A 24,807-nucleotide genomic window follows, 5' to 3' on the forward strand; every position below is an offset into this window, starting at 1 on the left:
CCCTCCCCTCCCCTCCCCTCCTCTTCTTCTCTTCTCTTCTCCTCTTCTCCTCTTCTCTTTCTTTGAGGCAGAGTTTTGCTTTTGTTGCCCAGGTTGGAGTGTAATGGCATGATCTCAGCTCACCGCAACCTTCGCCTTCTGGGTTCAAGGGATTCTCCTGCCTCAGCCTCTCAAGTAGCTGGGATTACAGGCATATGCCACCACGCCTGGCTAAATTTTTGTATTTTTAGTAGAGGCAGGGTTTCTCCATGTTGGTCAGGCTGATCATGAACTCCTGAGCTCAGGTTAACTACCCATTTCAGCCTCCCAAAGTGCTGGGATTACAGGTGTGAGCCACTGTGCCTGGTCAGTATTTCTTTTTTTTTTTTTTTTTTTTTTTTGAGACAGATTTTTGCTCTGTCACCCAGGCTGGAACACAGTGGTTTGAGCTTAGCTCACTACAACCGCTGCATCCCAGGTTCAAGGGATTCTCCTGCCTCAGTGATATGAGGAGGGATTACAGGCATGCACCACCATGCCCAGCTAATTTTTATATTTTTAATAAAAACAGCATTTCATCATGTTTGCCAGACTGGTCTTGAATTCCTGACCTCAAGTGATTTGCCTGCCTTGGCTTCCCAAAGTGCTGGGATTACAGGCATGAGCCACTGTGCCCAGCCTAGGTATTTCATATAAATAAAGATTATGCCAATGTTTATATTGCTTTTTTTAAAAAATATAACAATCTTTTATTACCAAACCCCATGCAGGGTTAACTCTTTAACCCACCTAGCAGCAAAAAATGTTATTGCTAACAAGATCAAGGATGAAGGTGCAGACCCAATAGAGATTGTGTCTTAAAAAAAAAGGATTGTGAAATATAATATATATACATATGCATAAATATCTTTTAAAAAACTAAAACTCCAGTGTTGCAGAAAAAATATTACAAAGTGATTCAGTCCATAAAAACCAGTGGGTAGCAGTTGTGCTATCTTATAAACACCAACTCAGGAAAACCCTAGGAGAAAATCACCTCCCCCCATTACAGAATTCCCTTTTCTATTTTCTTGTCTAAATTTCACTGCTTATTCCATGAAACACCCGAAGAATCACAAGACTCAGTTCACATCCGTCAGCCCTTGTCTGTCAGTCAAGGCTAACACCAAGGACTGTTCCTTAGGAATCTTTACTACAATCAGAAAATTGAGCCCTAATTTTGGGGCCAGATTTCTAGAACCCTGCAAAACCCTCATGCTTTCTTCAAGGCATCTTGAAAGATCAAGGGGGCAGTGTACTTGGCAGAGACTGGAATGCTTGCTGTCTAGGAAAAGGGGGCCTTTCTAAGCAAAAACACCTGCTAAAACACCTTGTAATTGAAATTCAACCAGGCAAAACCAATTAACAGCAGGCACCAAACTATGGTTCTACCTAAAAGGTGTACATCTTCCCCCTTTAACCATAAAGGTAAGGGAGGTAAAGAGAGCCAAGTGAGCGTTTGACCTCATCTGTCTTCTGAGAAGTTAGCATGTTTTAGGCTGAAGCCATGTTGTAGAGACATTTGGGCAAAGGGTGGCCTTTGCTGTGTGTGGCTACATAAAGCTGCCATTTCTGGGCAGCCTGGTTCATGGCTGCTTTATGGAAGCTTTACCTCTTATGCAGAGTGTTTAAGAATTAATAGGGAAATTTTCAGTTCGATTCTATAAGTGACAAATACTTTAACGACAGTTTCTCAATAACCACCAATGGAGACAGACTACCCCTCAGCTGAGGATCATAGCTCCTTCCAGTCAGTGGGCTTCTTACTAGACTTCTACAGGAGCTCATTGGTCTTAGAAAATTGTCTACATCCAAAGAATCCTCTGTACACTGACAATGGAGAGGAATGAGCCATCTGCAGCACATGGTGCTGCTTGCTGTCTGTGGCACTGCCCTTCTTCTGAGCATAAGAGCCCCAGAGCAGGAAGACAAGGCCAGTCAAGTTCTGATTTAGCCAGGACACAACTGCATTGGTAAATTGCTCCTAACCTCTCTCCTTATGAGAATTGGCTTGATGGGCCAGAACAGTGAGGACAGCCTGGAATAGGAGAACACCTTATTTGGCCCACCCAGATAAATATCCATGACCAGGATTAATAAAACCATCCATATCTGTGGACAGCTCTTTATAAATGTTTTCCAAACCAGATGGAGGTGGAACAGATCTTTGAACACTAAAGCAGCCCATGAATTTGATTGGGTCTCTGATATGCATCCTGTTCCAGGATAACAAACTTCACATCTCTTATGTCACACATCTGGGTCCAGGTGAAGACTAGGTGTGGGATGGATAAACAGTGTAATGTTTCCTTTCTTCTGCAACAAATCCTATTATCTTGATAAAATACATTTCCCAAACTCCACTGAGGTGCTTATTCCAACTCTCACCAAAGCCCATGAACATGTTACAGGCCATGAGTCTCAGTAGGGCCACAGCCTTGTTGCTCTGGATACCAACTAACTGCTCACTGGCAAGAAGGGCAGCATCTTGGGCTTGTCCTGCTCAGCTAGGGCCTTCTTGGCAGGAGTGGCCCCCGTGTCCTCACCCTCCTCAGCTGTGGTTGCCTGTATAGGGTCCTCAGGTCATCTGGTTCAGGGCTGCGGGCACGTTGCTTCCTGGCAGGGCTCCGGGAGTGAACACGCACCATCCGAGGACTGCAAAGTTTGCCCTGGCTTTGGTGGTCAGTAATTGGTTTCTATTGCTTTTCAACTTACCGAATTGCAGAGTTGAGAGGAACATTAGATCAGTGCTTTCTCAAACTGTAATGTGCATGTGAATAATCTGGAGATCTTGTTATATTGCAAAGGAGGGGTCTAGTTTCTGTGTTTCAAACAATTCTAAAGTTATAATGATGCCGTTTCAGGTTCACACAACACACTTCCAGTAGCAAGACTTTAAATGATTGTGAAATGGGAATAATGCCTATCTTTCAGAATCATTTTAAGAATTAGAGATAATACATGTTAAACATTTCAAAGTGTGTCTGGCGCTTGGTAGTTTCCCAATACATGATTAGCTATATTGTGATTAGTAATACCTTCCTTTATAGAGGAGGAAATGAATTCAGAGAGGTTGTCACTAGCATAGGTCACATTTGCTTATATATGTTGATGTAAATTGTTTGTGTTACATAATTCTTTTGTTTTGTTTTGAGACTGAGTCTCACTCTGTTGCCCAAGCTGGAGTGCAGTGCCACGATCTCGGCTCACTGCAACCTCTGCCTCCCAGGTTCAAGCATTTCTCTGCCTCAGCCTCCAAAGTAGCTGGAATTACAGGTGCCCACTCCACCACGCCCAGCTAATTTTTGTATTTTTAGTAGAGATGAGGTTTCACCATCTTGGCCAGGCTGGTTTTGACTTCTGACCTTGTGATCTACCTGCTTCAGCCTCCCAAAGTGCTGGGATTACAGGTGTGAGCCACCTCACCCAACCAACATAGTTCTTGATAAGAGAATGCTGTATTAGCATATAAATTCTCTAAGTAGCAGAAGTAATGCTGAATCTTTCAGTGTTCATGTATATTAAAGAAGGGAAATAACATAATTCATCTTTACATCTTGTCTGTATTATCACAACAGCTCAGTAAAGTAGGAGACTCAGAGAGAATGAATAATTTACTCATAGACACATGCATAAATAAGTGGCAAAGCTGGAATTTGAACTTGGGTCTATGAATCCAAAGTTCTAACGTTACATCATTGCTACCTCTCACAGCTCCCTATCTACCATACACATTGACATATGTTATATGTCAACAGGAATAACATTGTTGCTGTTACTTTTTAAATCTTCTGGACACTTAGGATTAGAACAGACATGGTAAAAACAGGAACAATTCAGGTTGAACATTAAAAAAATCTTCTTGGCATGTGTATACCTATGTAACTTGCACGTTCTGCACATGTACCCCAGAACTTAAAGTATAATAATTAAAAATAAAATAAAAAGTCAAAAAAAATCTTCTTGGTCATTCAGGTTCTACTTAAAACAGGTACAACTGATTTGAATAAGCAAAATTTGAAGATGCGAGCATTTCAAACATCCTAATTACATTTTGCTTTTTCTATTCCCCTGCTTTGAATTCTTTATTATAGTACATGTTTATGCATTATCTGGGGAAATGATAGGGAACTACTGAAAAAGGAGACTATGGAAAACATAACTTAACAAAAACTTGTCCAGGTACAGTGGCTTACCCCTGTAATCCAAGCACTTTGGGAGGCTGAGGCAGGAGGGTCATTTGAGGCCAGGAGTTCAAAATCAGACTGGGCAACCTAGTGAGACCTCACCTCTGTTTTAAAAAAATTAAAAAATTATCCAGGCATGGTGGCATGTGCCTATAGTTCCAGCTACTTGGGAGGCTAGGATGGGAGGATCACTTGAGCCCAGGAGGTTGAGTGCAGTGAGCTGTGATTGCATTCCTGCACTTCAGCCTGGGCAACAGAGCAAGACTCTGTCTCAAAACAAAAAACAAGTAAATTAAAAAAAAAAAACCTTAATCTTCTACATTAACATGAGCAATAATTAAAACCAAACCCTTTATTATAATGAAAAAAAGGTTTTATATAATGGTTGTGATGGTAATGATACTATATATTTGTCAAAATTCATGGAAAGAATGCACATAAAATTGGTGAATTTTATTTTAATTGATAGTAAAATTAAACCAATTAGAGAAGTTGACTTGAATGTTTTTTTCTGACCTTATTTTTAAATAGAGTGATCATAATATTAATGCTTTCTATTCTCAGTAAATTGGGCTGTCACCAAAGAAAGCTATTGTATTCATTTAGACTTGGAGCCTAAAAAGAAACACACTTGTTTTTAAAGGAAGGAGCACTGTTAAAATAACAGTGTCTGTATTTAACCTCAGGAATAGATTAATTACATTGTTAGAATGAACTCTAGAAAGGACTGCTATCTTCTAGAATATGTGGCAAGAAAATGTTGTTTTGGCAAAGATTGGTGAGAATTCAGTCACAGTCTACCATTCCATAATTATGATAGTGATTATAGTATTAAGAGAAACAATTGGAAAACTTTAACTTTTATCTGGATGAATCATATGATTCAGTTTATTCCTTTCTTAAGCCTTCTTGCTGTTTAAGATATACAGAGAAGGAATCTCAGTACTGTCTTGCTTGTCTCTAGAAGGTTAAGGACAAATTTATTAATGTTTATGTTTTTTTTTCTTTTTCCTTAAATTATATGCTTAGATGCAGGGACTCCAATTCTTTCCTACTGTAAGAGTTTTAATCTTCATATTGAGGAAAATGTCACTTATCATATGTTGAATGGTTGACAATGTCTAATAGTAGTTGGTGGTGGTAGATACCTATTGGGATCAATTTTTTTTTTAATTTTCTCTAAACCATTCTAAAATGATTTTAAAAGATTGGGTTGTAAAAGCCATTGAATTGAAATTTACTAGTTAATTCCTAAAAAATGCAATGCTATTTTAAAAATATTTCTTTACATAGGCGGTTTCGATGATAATTCTCCTCTGAGTTCAGTTGAACGGTATGACCCCCGAAGCAACAAGTGGGATTATGTGGCAGCACTTACCACTCCCAGAGGTGGAGTGGGAATCGCAACAGTGATGGGCAAAATCTTTGCAGTTGGTGGTCATAATGGCAATGCATACTTAAATACGGTGGAAGCATTTGATCCAGTGCTGAATAGGTAATTTATGTTTCTCTGTGCCTTACAGTATCTTCTGGTATAATAGATTACTCCAGAATGTTAAAATATTGCTAGTTGTAGTTAATACTAAGCTTTGGTATCTCTTATCTCCCACTGGAAGCTTGCTATCCTTCAAAACCAGCCCCACGTAGGGCGTTTTTGTCTTTGGTTAGTATTTTGAGTAAAGTAAATTATCCTTTTTTTAAAAGATAACATTTTTTCTTCTCTGTCTTTTCAGGTGGGAACTTGTTGGATCTGTGTCTCACTGCAGAGCTGGAGCAGGTGTAGCTGTGTGTTCCTGTTTAACTAGCCAAATTCGAGATGTAGGTCATGGATCCAATAATGTGGTTGACTGTATGTGATTTGAGTTCTGGCCAACAACAATTTAGTCATATCTGATAGATATGAAAGAAAACCAAGATTTTGATATGAACACCTTTCAACACATTTAACTACAACTAGAGTCTTATTTAAATGTTAACTGTTGTATTGTGACACAAAAGTGTACAACTTTTGGAATCATACCTGAAGAATTATTAGTAATAGAGGTAAATTTGATACTTCCTGCTTTTCCAAATAATGGAGTATGGAAGGAAGACAGAACTTAAAACCATACCTATCCTGAAAAATGCTTAAAGTAGTGCCCAAAATCTTGAAATCTCTCATACTTTTTATTTGGATGAATCAAAGTGTAATTTGTTGAGTTTTACCTTTTCTTTTGCCTAACATCTTTATGTTAACCTCAGGCAGTGGATTTTTCCTAGAGGAGAGATTAGTACCTATTCATCAACACAAAGATACAAAAGAAATTTGCTCCTTTTAAAGATTGTTTTTACTTGGTGCTGATGAATTTATGCCTTGCTTTTTTTTTTTTTTTCCTAGGTGGTGATTTTTCAATTTCTTGTATATTTACAGAAGTAGAAAACATGTTCTGTCTTTTTAGTGCCACTTGGCTGCATTTTCAGAAGCTTATAGGAATGCTATAAGAAGCCTTTAGTTTCAGTTTGAATTGCTAGGACACCAAAAGACCTAGCTGTGCTAACTCCATCCAAATGAGTCTCCAATTTTATTTTTTCATCTTTTGCAAAAAGTACTTGTTTCATAATCAAAAGGTGAGCCAGAGGAAATATTAAACAGGGCTTTGATCTGATGTTATTCTGGTGCCCAGTTGAGAGACCTTGAGAAAGAATGATGTGGATTACATAACTCTAATGCTCTTCTTTAATCATTTGATAAATCTTGGATTCAAAATCCAAGATTTATCATCTCTCTATTTTGCTATATGCCACCATACTGGTTTCTCTGACTATACAGAATCTGTATTTATTTATTAACAGAAATGAGTGCATTTTTACAAAAACCCTTTTGTAGACTGTAGTTTATTGATTAGTTCAAGCCCATCATTAACCAATTAAGCATATTGCTGGTAAAAACAGAGGTTGAAATTACTGTTTTACTCATTATACTTAAATTCCTCTGGTGTATTTATTGAAATTTAATTAAAAATATTTCTACATACTGATTTGAAGTCAGAATATTGATGGACCTACAGATTTAACAGCTCTTCAAGGTTTTAACTAGCATTATAAAATGGGCCATTCATTATATATATTTCTTTTAAAAATATTTATCAAAAACATTAAAATATTTTATTTTGTATTTGCAGTGCAGTTTGGCACCTCTCTTCCAGGCCTTCCCAAGTTTTTGTTTAATTGTGTCTTCAAATTTATTGTAGTTCACTGCTGGTCAGTTATCTGGTTCATAAGGAAGCTGGGGCAATGAAAAACATGTCCTTGATTCATCCAGCCCTGAAGTTCATTGACTAATAGCTCATGTGTCTTATTAAATATGATTCTGGACTTATACAATAGGGTGGAAAGCCACATCACAAAAGCCAGTGCCTGTTGAGTATAGCAAACCAAAAAGAAAAAGTTTTAAGAGGGGTTAGGTTGGCAGATAAAAGCCTCTCATGAAGCAGATTTAAAAGTTTTCCAAAATGCTAGTTTTTCTGTCATCACCTGTGAGCAAGTTCATGTCATTGCTGGATCTGAACCCATGTTCTCTTGTGTACATACCATATTTCTGTCAGTCCAGAGAGAGTTAACCATGTAGCACTTACTAGACTGGTGACAATTGACTGGATGTGGAGAATAACTGTCAAAACCTGGCTTCAGCTGTCTATTTCTCATGTCTAATGGAGTTTGTATATTACAGTACTTGTTTAGCTATGGTTACTAATATGTTTGTTATATTTATTTTCAGGGGGCAGGATCTTATTGTTTCCTGAGATTATTTAAAATGTTTTTTCTTTGACATATTTCTGTCTTTGTTATATGTAAGGAGTTTAGAGGGCATAAGGGTTATTATATTTTCATTTCTGGTTTTTACCATACAGTGGTTATCTAACATATTAAGTTGGTATGCTACCTATCCCTAAAATATGAAATACTCATAAGAGAACTAAAGTGTATGCATAATCAGAAGCACAGCCTTGAAGGACCTAACAGCAGTATGAAAAGATAAATAGCCAGGTGCAGTGGCTCACACCTATAATCCCAACATTTTGGGAGGCCAAAGTGGGCAGATCATCTGAGGCCAAGAGTTTGAGACCAGCCTGACCAACATGGCAAAACCCTATCTCTACTAAAAATACAAAATTTGCTGGGCATGTTGGCACATGCCTGTAATCCCAGTTACTTGGGAAGCTGAGGCAGGAGAATTGCTTGAATCCAGGAGGCGGAGGTTGCAATGTGCTGAGGTCATGCCATTGCACTCCAGCCAAGGGAAACAAGAGAGAAACTCCATCTCAAAAAAAAAAAAAAAAAAAAGATAAATAGCAGAATCAATATGCACAGTTCCCTATTTATCAGGCAAAAACACATTGATTGAGATGTGAAATTAGAATCAGGCTGAAGTAATCGTGCAGTAGAAAGATGATTTATACTAACAGAAATGAAGAGATGAAATATTCAAAGAAGATGCCTACTTTATTGTGAGACTTAACACTTTAACCTCATATGTTAACAGCACCTACCAAAAAGTGATATGAAATAGAGCTAAAATACTGAAATTGTGAATGGACAAAAGAAACCATGAAAATTTGTGTATTATTTCTTCAATAAATATTTCTAGGTGCTTTGTGATTCTTTCATTTAGTCATTAAAGCCATTGCTTTATGATATTGCACTGCCACTTTAAAACAAGTTACCTGACATTGTTTTTGATGAATTTCACTATATTCTTATGTAATTAATTATTTCTAAAATGTTTGAATAAACTTTGTACTCCCTCTAAGGAGTATTATTCATCCTTCTAATTCCCAAATGAACTTTGACCTTACAGTGCTGTTGAGGACTTCTTGAAATTGCATAAACTATTCTTGTAAATGGTAAACTTGAGAATTTTCTTTGCTGCTTTTTTCTGTGTGTCTTATATGGTAAAAAAAAAAAGAATGCCTTCAGAATCTAATTCATGTTGTATCAGTTAAGAATGTTTCTGTGGTTTCTCATATCAGATGTGTAAAGAAATTATTATTGGGATGCTGTTGGCTATGTCTCTTTCCCCTTCATGTAAAATTCCAAGTGTTTGTAAAACTTCTCTTTAATATTTTCTTAAAACCATTTATCAATTTGTGTTATAATACTCCAGCAAATCAATGTAATAAGTGGTCAATATATATCACCAGCTACTGACATCAAAAAGTTGGGGTCACATCAGTGCTATTTAATTAAAATATATTACATATCTCTATTAGCACAAATTTCTTTCTATAAGGTCTGTGTAACTGCTTCTCATTATTTGATTGCCATTATGGAATCCTATCAGAACTGTATAATTATTTATTCTCCATTCCTCAGATACAAAATTGAGTAGGTTGGCTATATTTTTCTCCTTATATGAAGGATCTTTATGTTTAACTGAAAATTTTAGAAAGCTTTTCATTTTCCCTTACAAAAATTAAAGGTTGAGGTTAACTGAAGTAAGTAGTTTCACTAATTGTAAGCAGTTGTCTCTTCAGTAATTTCAGACTTGTGCTATGTAGAAATGAGACTGCATATTAGGATGACTGTTGTCCTTCCAAGTAGAAACCTTACAAAGTTGTAACTTTTTTTTTTAAAGATTGCCATTGCTAAAAATTCCTTTGAAACTCATCTTTGAAAATAGCCTGAAGAGTTCATTTGTAAATCACTCAGAAGAATTAGTCTCATCATAATCATATGTTAATTTTGGCCAAAATCTTAACTTGATTATTCATCAAACATGATTGAAAATATTTCCTATTTTCATAGGTGAAATCCACCTCCAAAGAATTAAGGATTTCCTCTAACTGGTAAAAATGTTTTCAACACTAAACAGTTTGAATGAAGTATTTCTAAAATCATCTTGAGCAATAGCAAGGTCAGTGAAAGAAGTATATAGTCTCTTTGAGGGTAAACTTATTTGAATGCAGAAATTCCGGTTTTTTTGTTTTTTTTTGACAAGTCACACTTTCATTATCTTAATGATTTGTGGCTAAGTTCAGTATACCTGGAAAACTTTTCAGAATATAAGGGGTTTCTTAGATTTGAGTAATAGATTATTAGCTATCATTTAAAAAATATATCACCTGTACCAGTCACTTCATAACATTTCTGATGTTTATAGTAATTCAGTACTTTACAGTTAAAAAAATGTTCAAGAGATTTAAAAAAATAGGTTCAAAGACATTAAATAACTAGTCCAAGATCTACAACTAAGTTAGTTATTGACTAATATTCTTTGTGACTAAAAAACTCAACTGCTCCACCTATATTAGTTATACATACTTCTGCTTTCACTAGGTAATACAGTATACATACATTAAGAAACTATAATTTCCTTTTTTTTTAAATAGTCTCTTAGCAGTATGAAAGTTTTTCTGGCCACCACATTTCTTTCTTTTTTTTTTTTTTTTTTAAGACAGAATCTCACTTTGTCACCGAGGCTGGAGTGCAGTGGCATGTTCTCGGCTCACTGCAACCTCCTCCTCCCAGGTTCAAGTGATCTCCTGCTTCAGCTTCTTTTATTTATTTATTTATTTTTGAGACAGAGTCTCACTCTGTTGCCCAGGCTGGAGTGCAGTGGCGCCATCTTGGCTCACTGCGACCTCCGCCTCCTGGGTTCCCATGATTGTCTTGCCTGAGCCTCCCAAGTAGCTGGGTTTACAGGTATGTGCAACCACATCTGGCTAATTTTTGTATTTTTGGTCGAGATGGGGTTTTACCATGTTGGTCAGGCTTGTTTCAAACTCCTAACCTCAAATGATCTGCCCACCTCGGCCTCCTAAAGTGCTGGGATTACAGGTGTGAGCCACCGTGCCCGGCCTGGTCACTACATTTGTGTATGTAATATTTGATACATACATAAAACTATATGCAAGATGAAGGCATAATAATAAAATACCTGTGAAGCTACCCACTAAGAACTAGAGCGTTTCTGGTATTAACCCTACCTTTGTGTTCCTTCTCAATACCAATCTGCAGCCTATCCTTTTGCTTTTATACATATATCACATGGCTGTATATTGCTTACTTTTATGAGCTGTATAAAAAAGTATCCTGTATGTAGTCTTATATAACTTTTATTCAACAGGTTTATTTTCACGGTTTATTTTGTTGGGTCTAATTTTCACTTTTTTTTCCTGCTTTTACAAACAATGCTGAAACAAACATTCATATCCAATTTCTTCGTGCTCATGTCCAAAAGTTTCTTTTTTTTTTGTTTTTATGGTCATAAATCAAATAACTTTATTTTTTTTAACTTTTTATTGCATTTTAGGTTTTGGGGTACATGTGCAGAACATGCAAGACAGTTGCATAGGTACACACATGGCAGTGTGTTTTGCTTCCTTTCTCCCCTTCACCCACATTTGGCATTTCTCCCCAGGCTATCCCTCCCCAGCTCCCCCCCGGCCCTCCCCTTTTCCCCCCAATAGACCCCAGTGTTTAGTACTCCCCTCCCTGTGTCCTTGTGTTCTCATTTTTCATCACCCGCCTATGAGTGAGAATATGCGGTATTTCATTTTCTGTTCTTGTGTCAGTTTGCTGAGAATGATGTTCTCCAGATTCATCCATGTCCCTACAAATGACACGAACTCATCATTTCTGATTGCTGCATAATATTCCATGGTGTATATTTGCCACATTTTCCCAATTTAGTCTATCATCAATGGGCATTTGGGTTGATTCCAGGTCTTTGCTATTGTAAACAGTGCTGCAATGAACATTCGTGTACATGTGTCCTTATAGTAGAATGATTTATAGTTTTTGGATATATACCCAGTAATGGGATTGCTGGGTCAAATGGAATTTCTATTTCTAAGGCCTTGAGGAGTCGCCACACTGTCTTCCACAATGGTTGAACTAATTTACACTCCCACCAACAGTGTCAAAGTGTTCCTTTTTCTCCACATCCTCTCCAGCATCTGTTGTCTCCAGATTTTTTAATGATCGCCATTCTAACTGGCGTGAGATGGTATCTCAATCTGGTTTTGATTTGCATCTCTCTGATGACCAGTGATGATGAGCATTTTTTCATATGATTGTTGGCCTCATATGTCTTCTTTTGTAAAGTGTCTGTTCATATCCTTTGCCCATTGTTGGATGGGCTTGTTTGTTTTTTTCCTGTAAATCTGTTTGAGTTCTTTGTAAATTCTGGATATCAGCCCTTTGTCAGATGGGTAAACTGCAAACATTTTTTCCCATTCTGTTGGTTGCCAATTCACTCTAGTGACTGTTTCTTTTGCCGTGCAGAAACTGTGGAGTTTGATTAGGTCCCATTTGTCTATTTTGGCTTTTGTTGCCAATGCTTTTGGTGTTTTGTTCATGAAGTCCTTGCCTACTCCTATGTCCTGAATGGTTTTGCCTAGATTTTCTTCTAGGGTTTTTATGGTGCCAGGTCTTATGTTTAAGTCTTTAATCCATCTGGAGTTAAGTTTAGTGTAAGGTGTCAGGAAGGGGTCCAGTTTCTGCTTTCTGCACATGGCTAGCCAGTTTTCCCAACACCATTTATTAAACAGGGAATCCTTTCCCCATTGCTTGTTTTTGTCAGGTTTATCAAAGATTGTATGGTTGTAGATATGTTGTGTTGCCTTCGATGCCTCTGTTTTGTTCCATTGGTCTATATCTCTGTTTTGGTACCAGTACCATACTGTTTTGATTACTGTAGCATTGTAGTATAGTTTGAAATCCGGTAGTGTGATGCCCCCTGCTGTGTTCTTTTTGCTTAGCATTGACTTGGCTATGCAGGCTCTCTTTTGGTTCCATATGAAGTTCAAGGTGATTTTTTCCAGTTCTGTGAAGAAAGTCAATGGTAGCTTGCTGGGGATAGCGTTGATTCTGTAAATTACTTTGGGCAGTATAGCCATTTTCACGATATTAATTCTTCCTAACCATGAACATGGAATGTTTCTCCATCTGTTTGTGACCTCTCTTATTTCGTGGAGCAGTGGTTTATAGTTTTCCTTGAAGAGGTCCCTTACGTTCCTTGTGAGTTGTATTCCTAGGTATTTTATTCTTTTTGTAGCAATTGTGAATGGCAGTCAAAAGTTTCTGTAAGGTATAAATCTAGAAACAAAGTTGGTGGTTTATAAGGCATGTGCCTGATCAGCTTTATAACAGTTTTACAAGATAATGCCAAGTTGTTTTCCAAACTGGTTGCACCTCTTTACCAGTATGGTTTCCTATTTAGTTGCTATCATACGACCCCATTCTTTCCAATCTGGTAGGTGTAAAATGGCATTTTATCGTGGCTTTAAATTGCCTTTTCCTTATGAAGGTGACATCGCTTCAATATAATAGGAAAAAATGAATTTTCCTGATTATAAGTTAAAAACATTTTCATGTTTGTCATTCCTGTTTCTTCTCTGAAATATTTCTTGATGTTTTTTGTTTATATTTCAATTTTTTCTCTTATTTAAGAGTTCTTTATATTTAGGATACTGATATTTTTGTTGTTTTGTTGTTGTTCTTGCACATTATCTTCACTCAGTTTGTGGCTTATCTTTTCACTTTGGGTTTTTTTGTAAACAAAACTTAATATATTTAAATGTGAGTCCTTTTTATGTTTTACATTTTGTCCTGTCCTAGGGTCATAGCTGCTTAGAGTAACTTCTGAAAATCAAAAAAGTGTCTCAGAGTTAACTTTTTACTCCACCTGGAATTGATTTGTGCATGTGTGATTAAAATTTTCACTTTTTTTTTTTTAACTTTCTAGAAAATCAGTTTTCTCTGCACCATTTATTGACTAATATATCCTTTCTTCAGAGGCTTTACTTACATGGAAATTTGCCATTGTAGCCAAATGTTTATTTTGGGACTTCCTGTTCTGTTCCATTGGTCAATTTGCCTAAGCAAGGGCCAGATAGCACATTAAATTGCTATAACTTGATTATATGTCTTGATACCTGGCAGGGGAAGTCTCTTACCTTTGTATTTTTCTTAAGGAATGTTGTTGTTGTTCGGAGACAGGGTCTAGCTCTGTCGCCCAGGCTGGAGTGCAGTGGCATGATCATGGCTCACTGCAGCCTCAGCCTCCCTGGACTCAGGTGATCCCCCACCTCACCACCTCCACCTGCCTCCCCTCCGTCGACTCTTCCACCCCACTTTCCTGTGTTGCCCAGGCTCGTCTTAAACTCCTGGGCTCAAGCAGTTCTTTCACTTCAGCCTCCCAAAGTGCTGGGATTACAGGTATGATACACTATGCTTGGCCTGCTTTTAAATTCAATATGAGAATCAGTTTGTAAAATTCCTTGGGATAAAAAGCAAACAGCTCTAAGAAATTTATTTTCCTTTCTTTTTTTTTTTGAGACAGGGTTTCACTCTGTCAGGCTGGAGTGCAGTGGTGCAAGCATGGCTCATTGCAGCCTCAAACTCCTGGGCTCAAGCAGTCCTTCCACCTTAGCCTCCCAGGTAGCTGAGATCACAGGTGTACACCATTAGGCCCAGCTAATTTTTAAATTTTTTGCAGAGACGGGATCTCACCATGTTGCCTGGCTGGTCTTGAACTCCTGGCCTCAAGCAATCCTCCTGCCTCAGCCTCAAAAAGTGCTGGGATTATAGGTATGAGCCACAGTGCCCAGCTTGCTTTCTCTCCATCTCTCCTTTTCTCTCTCTTTCAACTAGAATCACATTTAATGATTAATTAGGGAGTACTGACAGTGCTACAACATTGAATCTTTCTTGCTCAGCTTTAAAAAGTAATTTGTACAAATTGATGCGTTAAATGTAACATTTTGTTACATGTGTATAATGTGTCCTGATCAAGTCAGAATATTTAGAGTGTTAGATTTTTGTTAACTGTACATTTTTGCTAACTGTAGTCACTCCACTCTGCTATCAAACATTGAATTTAATTCTATTTAACTGTATGTTTGTACTCTTTAACTTAACTTTTCTTCATCCTTCCCCCTCCCTTCCCCTCACTCTTCCCAGCCTCTATTTTTCCACTCTCTACCTCCATTTGATCAAAATTTTTAACTCCCACATGTAAGAAAGAACATGTGAAATTTGTCTTTTATGCCTTTTATGCTTATTTCACCTCACATAGTGACCTCAATATAGTTCCATCTATATTGCTGCAAATGACATGATTTCATTCTTTTTTATGGCTGAATAGTGTTCCATTGTGTATATATGCCACATTTTTCTTTATCCATTCATTCACTGCTGAATACTTAGGTTGGTTTTATATCTTCACTGTTGTGAATAGTGCTGCAGTAAACATGCAAGTGCAGGTATACCTCTGATGTATTGATTGCTTTTCCTTTGGATAGATACCCAGTACTGAGATTGCCAGATCTATTGGTACTTCTGTTTTGAATTTTTGAGAACTTGCCATACTGTTTCCATAGTGACTATACCAGTTTACATTCCCACCAACAATATATGAGTTTCTTTTTCTCAGCATCCTCACCAGTATCTGTTATTTTAAATCTTAGTAGCCATTCTGACTGGAGAAAGATGTTGTGGTTTTGATTTGTATTTCTCTGATGATTGGCGATGTAGAGCATTTTTTCATGAACCTGCTGGCAATTTGTGTGTCTTTCTATTCAGATCATTTGCCCATTTTTATAGTGGATTATCTGTGTGTGTGGTTTTTTTCCTGTATTGTCCCGTAAAACCTGAGTTTTGTTTTTTGTTTTGCTATTGAGTTGTCTGAATTTCTTATGTATCCTGGATATTCATCCCTTGTCAGTTGGAGAGATTGCAATATTTCTCCCATTCTGTGTGTTGTCTTCTCGTTCAATTGATTTTTTCCTTTGCTGTGCAGAAGATTTTTAGCTTAAAGTAATTTCATTTGTCTATTTGTTTCTGGTGCTTTTGAAGTCCTACCCAAAAAAATCTTTGACCACAAAAGTGTCCTTAAGTATTTCCCCAATATTTTTTTTAGTAGTTTCATAGTTTCAAGTGTACATTTAAATCTTTACTCCATTTTGATTTGCTTTTTGTTTATGGTAAGAGATAAGGGTCTAGTTTCATTCTTCTGCATATGGATATCCAGTTTTCCCAGCACCATTTATTGAAGACTGTCTGTTCGTCACTGAATGTGCTTGGCAGTTTGTTGAAAATTAGTTGACTGTAAATATGTGGATTTATTTCTAGGTTCTTTTTTCTGTTCCATTGGTCTGTGTGTCTTTTATTATGCCAGTACCATACTGTTGGGGTTTCTATAGCTGTATAGTGTCTTTTGAAGTCAGGTAGTATGATCCCTCCAGCATTATTCTTTTTGCTCAGGATTTCTTGGAATATTCAGAGTCTTTTGTACTTTCATGTGTGTTTTAAGATTTTTTTTTCTATTTCTGTGAAGACTGACACTGGTATTTTGATAGGCATTGCACTGAATTTGTAGATTGTTTTTGAAATTATGGTCATTTTCACAGTAATTTTTTTGATTCATAAACATGGAATGGTTTTCCATTTATTTGTGACATCTTCAGTTTCTTTCATCAGCGTTTGACAGTTTTCCTAGGGACATCTTTCACCTCCTCAGTTAAATTTATCCCTGTGTATTTTATTTTTGTGGGGAGCTATTGTAAATAGGATTGCTTTCTTGATTTCTTTTTCCACTAGTTCATTGTTGGTGTATAGAAATACTGATTTTTGTATGTTAACTTTGTGTCCTGCAACTTTGTTGAATTCATTTACCAAATCTAAGAGTCTTTTGGTGGAGTCGAGGCTTTTCTAGATGTAAGATTATATATTCTTCTCAGAGAGCGACAGTTTGGAAGCCTTTTATTTCTCTTGCCTAATTGCTTTGGCTAGACTTCCTCTGTTTCTTTGATTTACCTATTTGGGCATTTCATACATAATTATTTTTATATGTAGCCAATACCAATATCTCAAGTCCCTTGAGGATCTAAATCTTTATTGTCTCTGTTGAACTTTTCCTTATGGTATGCCATTCTTCCTGTGTTTGGTGATTTTTATTTGTAAATGTATACTTAATTTGAACCTGTGAGAACCCAGAAGCTCTTTAATCGGTAATGTGCTCCTTCAGAGAGGTTTCGCATTTGTGTCTCTAGGCTAGGGAACAAAACTGACCTGGAACATTTTAGCTTTCTTCTTGTCTCCTCCTTTTGCTTCTGGTACAGAACTTGTTTTCTCCATCCCATGCTGACAGTGGCATTTGTCCTCAGGGCAACTTTGGTTTTCCTGTTTAGCTACCACTCCTGCTCAGGTTCCATCTCTTATGTTGGCTTTTCAGTGTCCCTGCTTTCTTGAGAGCCCAGTAAAGCATTTTTAAATGTATGTAGCTTATAACTGAATTAGGAACTAATAGTAACTGGAGAGCCCTTCAGATGATCTTGTCTTTCATAACCCCACAAACCACTACTATTCTAAAAGCTGAAGACATAGATTTGTCTTAATTGATGTTCACTAATTTTTCTCTTGTGTACCACTAGCCTCCTCTGAAATGTATGTGTTGAAGACTTTCCATAGACCAGGGGGCCCTAGGCCCCAGGCTGCAAACCAATACTGGTCCGTGGCCTGTTAGGAACCAGGTTGCACAGCGGGAGGTGAGCAGCAGGCCAGTGAGCATTACTGCCTGAGCCCCGCCTCCTGTCAGATCAGTGGAGGCATTAGATTCTCATGGGAGCGAACTTTATTGTGAACCGTACATGTGAGGGATCTAGATTGTGTGCTCCTTCTGAAAATCTAATGCCTCATGAGCTGAGGTGGAATAGTTCCATCTCAAAACCCTCTATCCCCACCCCCACCCCATTCGTGGAAAAATTGACTTCCACAAAACTGGTCCCTGGTGCCAAAAAGGCTGGGGAGTGCTGCCACAGATCTTAACAGAGCTTTCCCTTTTGAGTCAGGGTCTTGCTTTCTTGCCCAGATTGGAATGTAGTGGTGTCAACCTGACTCACTGCAGCCTTGACCTCCTGGGCTCAAGCGATTCTCCCACCTCTGCCTGTCGAGTAGTAGGCACTACAGGCCTGCACCACTTTGCCTGGCAAATTTTGATATTTTTGTAGAGACAGGTCTTGCTAAGTTGCCCAGGCTGGATTGAACTGCTGGGTTCAAGCAATCCTCCTGTCTCAGCCTTCCAAAGTGCTGGGATTACAGACCAGAATGAACCTTTGATCCCATATATTATTATACCTGAAGTTTCTTAAGTAAATTTAAACTAGGAGTTTATAAAAGGATAATTCAGGAAATGTAAAATTACTTGGTATAGATATGCCTGTCACTTCAAGTGTCTCTGTTTGCCCTAAATATCACAAGTTATCAGTTATTTTATGTAACATCAGACCCTTAGCACATTGATATAAATCCCTTCGAAAATATGACTCCAAAGTACTGATGGAGAGTCAGAAAATAACTGCTCTTTGTTTGAAACTTTACAACCTTCTTTTTTAAACAAATGTTTCTGTTTTTATTGTAACAAACATAATGGCCTTTGGCCAAAAGTAATAAAATTCTTACCTGACCATAAATTCCAAAATTTCCCTAGTTCGTTTGCAAACAGTGATCTTTTTTCCTGTCTGAAAACCAGAGCTCAGGACTGAATGACATAGTGGCTATTTACATTACATTCTAATACACAGTGCTCTAGTTTTCTTTCACTTGTTTGATTTCCCAATACCTATTCTAAATCAGTGTGTTTTTGAATTCTAAATCCCACACTAAATCAGTGTGTTTTTTGAATTAGCTTTATTGAGGTATGATTTATATTCAGTTCACCCACTGTATGTACATGTTGATTTAGTAAACTTAAGGCATTATATCAGCATCATCATAATCCAGATATGGAACACTTTCATCATCCCTGAAATTCTCAGAAGCCCTTCTGCAGTCAGTTCCCACTCCTCCCCTCCTTTCTCTTCACTGTAGGTAGCCACTGATCTGCTTTCTGTCTATAAATTTGTCTTTTCTGGGTATTTCATATAAATTGAATCACACATTATATTTTGTCTTTTGCATCTGGCTTCTCTCACTTAGCATAATATTTTTGAGGTTCACTTCATCCATGGTGTAGAATTTTTATAGCTGAATAGTATTCCCTCATATGTATATATAAGTTTATTCATTACCAATAATGTTGATTTGGATTGTTTCCAATTTTTGGCTATTTGTGACGCCATGAATGTTCATGAACATGTCTTAATTGACCATATGCTTTCATTTATCTTGGGTAGTTTCATATACGTGGAATTGCTAGGTTTTGTTGTAACATGATTTTAACTTTTTAGGAAACTGCACTCTTATCCAAAGTGGCGGTACCATATACTTCTACCAGCAAGGTACAGGGTTTCCAGTTGCTCCTTGTTCCCTCCAACACTTGATAATTGCCTTTTCCTTTTATTATATCCATTCTCCTGGGTGTAAGACATGGTGTCATTGTGGTTAAATGAATGTACAGTGCTTTCAAACTGTGTATTTTTCCTAAAGGAAATGGTTGCCCTCTAGTGGCTCATTCTGCATATTACACTTGGGAAAGGGACACTAATGAGAAGTCTAAAGCTCAGAAATGGCTTGTTAAAATTTACATTCATTTCACAGCATGCCTGCATTGTTTAGCACACTGAACATAATGAGTCCAGTTTCAAAATGTTTTACCTCATTACCACTATTAATAATTCCCAGGAGCTGAGGTGGTTGACTGTGGCTTTTACATCATCCTGAGAGGTACATTTAGTCAAATTACAGGGCAAACAGAGACACTTGAAGTGACAGGCATATCTATACCAAGTAATTTTACAATTATTTTAGTCAAAACTAAATTTGTGTGCTTTAGATCTTATCCACTTTATGCACTAAGATCTTTGGGTATAACAAGGGTTTAGACCTGTAGAGTGGCTAACGCCTACAAAGGAGGGAGAAAAGGCCAGAGATGGTTATTGTTTACTCAAACCTACCACATCCTTTCAAATCAGAGGCAGAGGAATAAATAATTTTTACTAGTGGAATGAATATAAATTCTTTTTAATGAATTGCACACAAATGTAGTGTCTGGTGGCTTGTTGGTATTTTCAGGTAACACCTTGTAAACATGCCGATGGAGAGTTGTAAAATTTTAGGAGACTAGGTCTCAGCTACCCCCAGGCTCCTAGGGCTTTGCTGAAAGGAAAGAACACTGTGTATGTTTAAAAAAAAAAAAAAAAAGTTTGAGCTAAGTAAATCCTTGGCCAGTTTCCTTACTTATTTAAGGAATGTTTATTTGGTAAGTAAAAAAAAGATGTGGCTTCAGGAAATTAGGGTAGTAGACTAAACATTTAATTATTTAATGTAAAAGTTTTTGCTTTAAAGCTATCACACAGGTGGTGTCACTTATTTTTTAGTGGAAAGAGTGTATGTATGTGAACTTTCCCTGAGCTCTTAGGCTTTAGATTTCCAGATTACCTAACAAATGCATTTTACTGTCCTAACATGTCTATAAAATCATATGTATACATGTGTGTATTTTATGCCTGAACACAGAATAGTAGAGCCTGATGGATGCGACTATCTATGGTTGACTTACTGCTTTAGTCAACTTGAGGTAAGGTGGAGGAGAGGCCATTTGTGCCTGTGACATTGGATACACAGTGATTCCACTCCTTAGTAAGTATGGTCCACTCCACATTCAGAGGAGGACAGGGGGGTATAAAGATTAGGGTAAGAGAACATTTAGCCAAATCCAGGGGTGTAAGCTTTGGATATGAGAGAGGAGGAAGTTGAAATGTTTGAGGATTAAGATAACTAATTTTTAAACATGTATCAGAACCTATAAAATGACACCAGGAATACTGATTTTTAAATAATTAATGTGGAGATTTTAAACTTAATCCAATGGTGCTGCCATCATTGCCCAAAGAAAACATCTTGGGAAGATACTGAAATTATCTAATAGGGACACATTTTTATCCTCTGTCCTTTTGTGTTTTGGAGCCACATCTGATGAGTTATTTATATGGATAGTATTGTTTAACTCTTCCCAGAAAAGCAACCACAAAGTAAGTAGGGTGTACACGTGCTTGCACATAGTTCTGAAGGCAGTTTTAAAGAATTTGTTCTTATTTATTTTGAACTGTGGTAATAAATGTGAAGAGACCACCAAGATGATTTTGAAGGACAGTGGTCCTTTTAATAAGTCCTGTGTATCTCTTTAGATTTTAATACACCATGTTTAACAGGGAAATATTTGATTACCAGTATCTTTATCTCATAGACTTGAGGATATATTTCAACTCCTTCCTTTTCTCTTACAGATGAGGAAATATTGTACCAGACATTCACATAACTTGGGCAAGGTAGAGGATGGTTATTCAGTGCCATGTGTTTTATTTTGGTTTCTGGTTGGCTGTTTTGCTGGACAGTATAAGGCAGGTGAGGGGGCCAAGACATTCAGTTTTCAGAGTCACTAGCTTCAGAATTAAAGTTTTATCCTGCCTCTATACTCTCAAACTTGGAGGACCCTGGGAAATTATTTATACTCTTGCCTTTTTCAGTAACCATTTCTTATTTCCTGGGATTTTACCCTTTAAAGCTTAGTTTACGTTATTCATAATTTAAAAACATTTACTTTGTGCTCATTTCTTAAAAGTCTGTTACATTAAGATTTACTCTGGTTTTATTAAACTTTTATTAAATAATACATATCCTCATGCACATAAGTAAAAAAAACCTGTGAATTTTAGCTGTCACTAGAGGTGCACTAGTGTCTTGGTTGGGATGATCCCCCACTGTGCTCATTATTAGAATAGCTGCTGGTGACTGCAGATTTTTAGGACTTCTTTCTCAAGCTCCAGTTTATAAAGCCTCTAAGACCTACTAACAAAAACAATCCAGTCTTTAACCTCAGTCTACTTGTCTATGGTATAATCCAAAAGTGGTTAAATGTTAAGACACTGGCTGCAGATGACATTAAAGCAGTTTGTAAAACCACATTTTCTCTAGTTTATTCTCACAAGCAAAACCCCTTGATAACTTGAAGTCAGACAAACCTGTATCATCATCTGAGCTTCACCTTTTTCAAAGCTTCCTAACCATGGACAGATTACAGTTGTCCCTCTGTCCATGGGTTCTACATCTATGGATTCAGATTCAGCCCACTGTGGATTGCAAATACTGGGGACATGGCAGTGGCAAAAGGGATGGTGTTGCATCTGTTCTGAACAGGTAGACTTCTTTTAGATTGTCATTCCCTAAACAATTTACTACACAGCATTTACATTTTTATTAGGAATTATAATCTAGAGATGATTTAAAGTATAGGGGAGGATGTGTGTAGATTATATGCAAATACTACACCATTTTATATCAGGGACTTGAGCACCTATGGATTTTGGTTTGGTGGAAAATCCAGGATCCAATCCCCCATGGATACCAACAGATGACTATATTTATCTTGGGCTCACATGTCATCTGTAAAGCATAATGACTAATTAATTTGAAAGGTTTCAAAATATGAGCAATGGAAAGTACATAGTGCATGTGGCTTCATACATACTCTTTCTCCATAGTTTTACTTTTTTAGATCAGTTTTGCACTATAGGGATGGGAATGTGTCATGGATGTAGGAAATGAAAGGAGAAAATGCTGGTTGGCTCTTTTTGCCGTGGGGAATTCAGAACAAGGTACAAGAGGAGTGCTGTCTTCTACCTAACAGATAAATTGGCTTATGCTATGCTCTCAAGCTTGAAATAATCTGAACAATGTGTCCACAGGGTGCTAGCTTTAGGATAGTGACATCTATGTTAAGAGGAATGGCTGAAAGAAGAGACAATGGCAAGTTGAATGGAAAAACACAAGGTCTGAAGTTACCTGTAACTTGGGTAGAGAAGAGACATGTCATCCAGGAGCTGGGTACCCTGGCCTGTGCTTTAATGCCTATACACATATGGAAGCATGTAATTTTACACAAAGGAATCACTGAAACTATTAATTTGGTATGAGTAAATTTCACAAAGACAAGAAACCAGTCTCCTCTTTTAAACTTCATTCAAGATAGGCAAATATCAGGCTAATAGGACTAAAGTGAAGTTCAGAACTGACATTTGACAAGCAATTTTAGATTTGATCTCTCTGGGCCATAAAGACAATCCATGTTGAAATTCATGTTCATGCAGTGGGTTTCAAAACTGCCAATGTTAAACAGCTTCCACTTCATCCAGAATATCATTTGCTTGGACAGGTAGTAAAAAGATTAGTAGAGCTTCAAATGCCAAAGATCCTCAGTTGGTGACACACAGAGTCTCACTCGGGGGTTGATCATTTTTTCCTGTAGGGTTTGTAAAAAGAGGTAAAGGTGGGAACTGTTGTAAGCAGCTCACAGGTGATACCTACTAAGGTTCAGAAAGTGGAGCAAACTCAGGAAGAGTCATGCAGTCGGTTCCAGGCAATCAACCTTGTACAACCTTCTCACTACAAACTAGTAGGCAGAAGTCTCATAGGAATAGGCATTCCATAAAGTCACACAAATGACCAATAAACTTGTGATAAAATGGTTAACTTCATTTGTCAGATAAATGCAACTGAAGTAGTGTAAGATTATTTTTTACACTGCACTCAACTGGCAAAAATATAAGCTTGTCTGCAGTTCGTGGGGAAGGTATCAGAAATTTTAAATGTAGCTTATGCTTTGACCCAGACATTTCCCTTCCAGGAATTTATCCTATAAAATATTGTAAGAATGCACGAAGATGCTGTGTATTACGATTCCTTCAATTCATTGTTTGTAACCACAAAACACTGTAAGGAGGAGTGACTTGTGTCCATAATGAAAAAATGTTTAAATAAATGGTGGTATATCTAGTTACATGTTATTTTGTAGCCAAAATATGCTGGACATTGAAAAAGGACTGATATACATTGTAAAAAAGATGCAGAAAAAAGTTTTAGAAAGATATGCACAAACTTACCAGCTGTTGAACCTGGGGAGGAAGTACATTTGACCTTTCACTTTCTGCTCTGTATGTTTCTCTATAGTTGTCCCTTGGTATCAGTGCAGGGTTGGTTCCAGGATCCCGACAAATCCCAAAATCCACGGATGCTTAAGTCCCTTGTATAAAATGGCATAGTATTTGCATATAACCTGTGCACATCCTCCCATATGCTATAAATCATCTCTACATTACTTTTGATACCCAATACAATGACTACACATCACATCATTCACGTTCAGGCAACATAGTACTCAGCACACGGCAGATTCATTTTGTCTTTTAGAACTTTGTGGGAATTTTTCACCTTGAATATTTTCTGTCTCGGTTGACTCCACCAATGCAGCACCCATGGATATGGAGGGTTGACTACCATTTGTTTTACTAGCCAGTTTGTCAATCAGCTAAAAATCGGATTTAAAAAATTACATTCCCATGTGTATGTAAGCTTAGGAACCTCTTTAAAAGCACTCTACCAGGATCACTTGCTTCTTCCCTTGAGATTGTGAATTCCTCAGTTGCATCCTGGGTACTAAGTTATACCTGCACAGGAGTTTCAAAGATTGTACTTCAAAGATGGGAAACTAAAGGCATTTTTCTATAGTTCATTCAGTTGAGTAGGACTGGTTTTCCACATCCAGTAATGTGAATACTCTTAAGAAAATATGTGTTAAAGCAACTTTTTTTGAGAAGGGGTGGTGGGTTCCTTAGAGGATGATTTA

General features: G+C 37.3%; 1 protein-coding gene and 1 pseudogene across 4 annotated transcripts in view; one reads left to right on the forward strand and one right to left on the reverse strand.

Moving 5' to 3' along the window:
- The window catches only part of KLHL8 (kelch like family member 8), a 61,730-nt gene extending 53,196 nt beyond the window's left edge, over window positions 1-8,534 (forward strand). For all 4 annotated transcript variants that reach the window (XM_017970435.4, XM_008993019.5, XM_008993021.5 and 1 more), the window contains 2 exons: window positions 5,499-5,700; window positions 5,939-8,534. In XM_017970435.4, coding sequence (XP_017825924.1) covers window positions 5,499-5,700; window positions 5,939-6,062 — 326 coding nt within the window. In that variant the 3' untranslated portion in view covers window positions 6,063-8,534. The remainder of the gene's footprint in view (window positions 1-5,498; window positions 5,701-5,938) is intronic.
- LOC128931654 (uracil-DNA glycosylase pseudogene) lies at window positions 1,754-5,281 on the reverse strand (annotated as a pseudogene).
- Window positions 8,535-24,807: the final 16,273 nt, after the last annotated feature.

The sequence above is a fragment of the Callithrix jacchus genome, chromosome 3 (genome assembly GCF_049354715.1).
Source record: "Callithrix jacchus isolate 240 chromosome 3, calJac240_pri, whole genome shotgun sequence".
In the NCBI taxonomy this organism is placed as follows: Eukaryota; Metazoa; Chordata; class Mammalia; order Primates; family Cebidae; genus Callithrix; species Callithrix jacchus.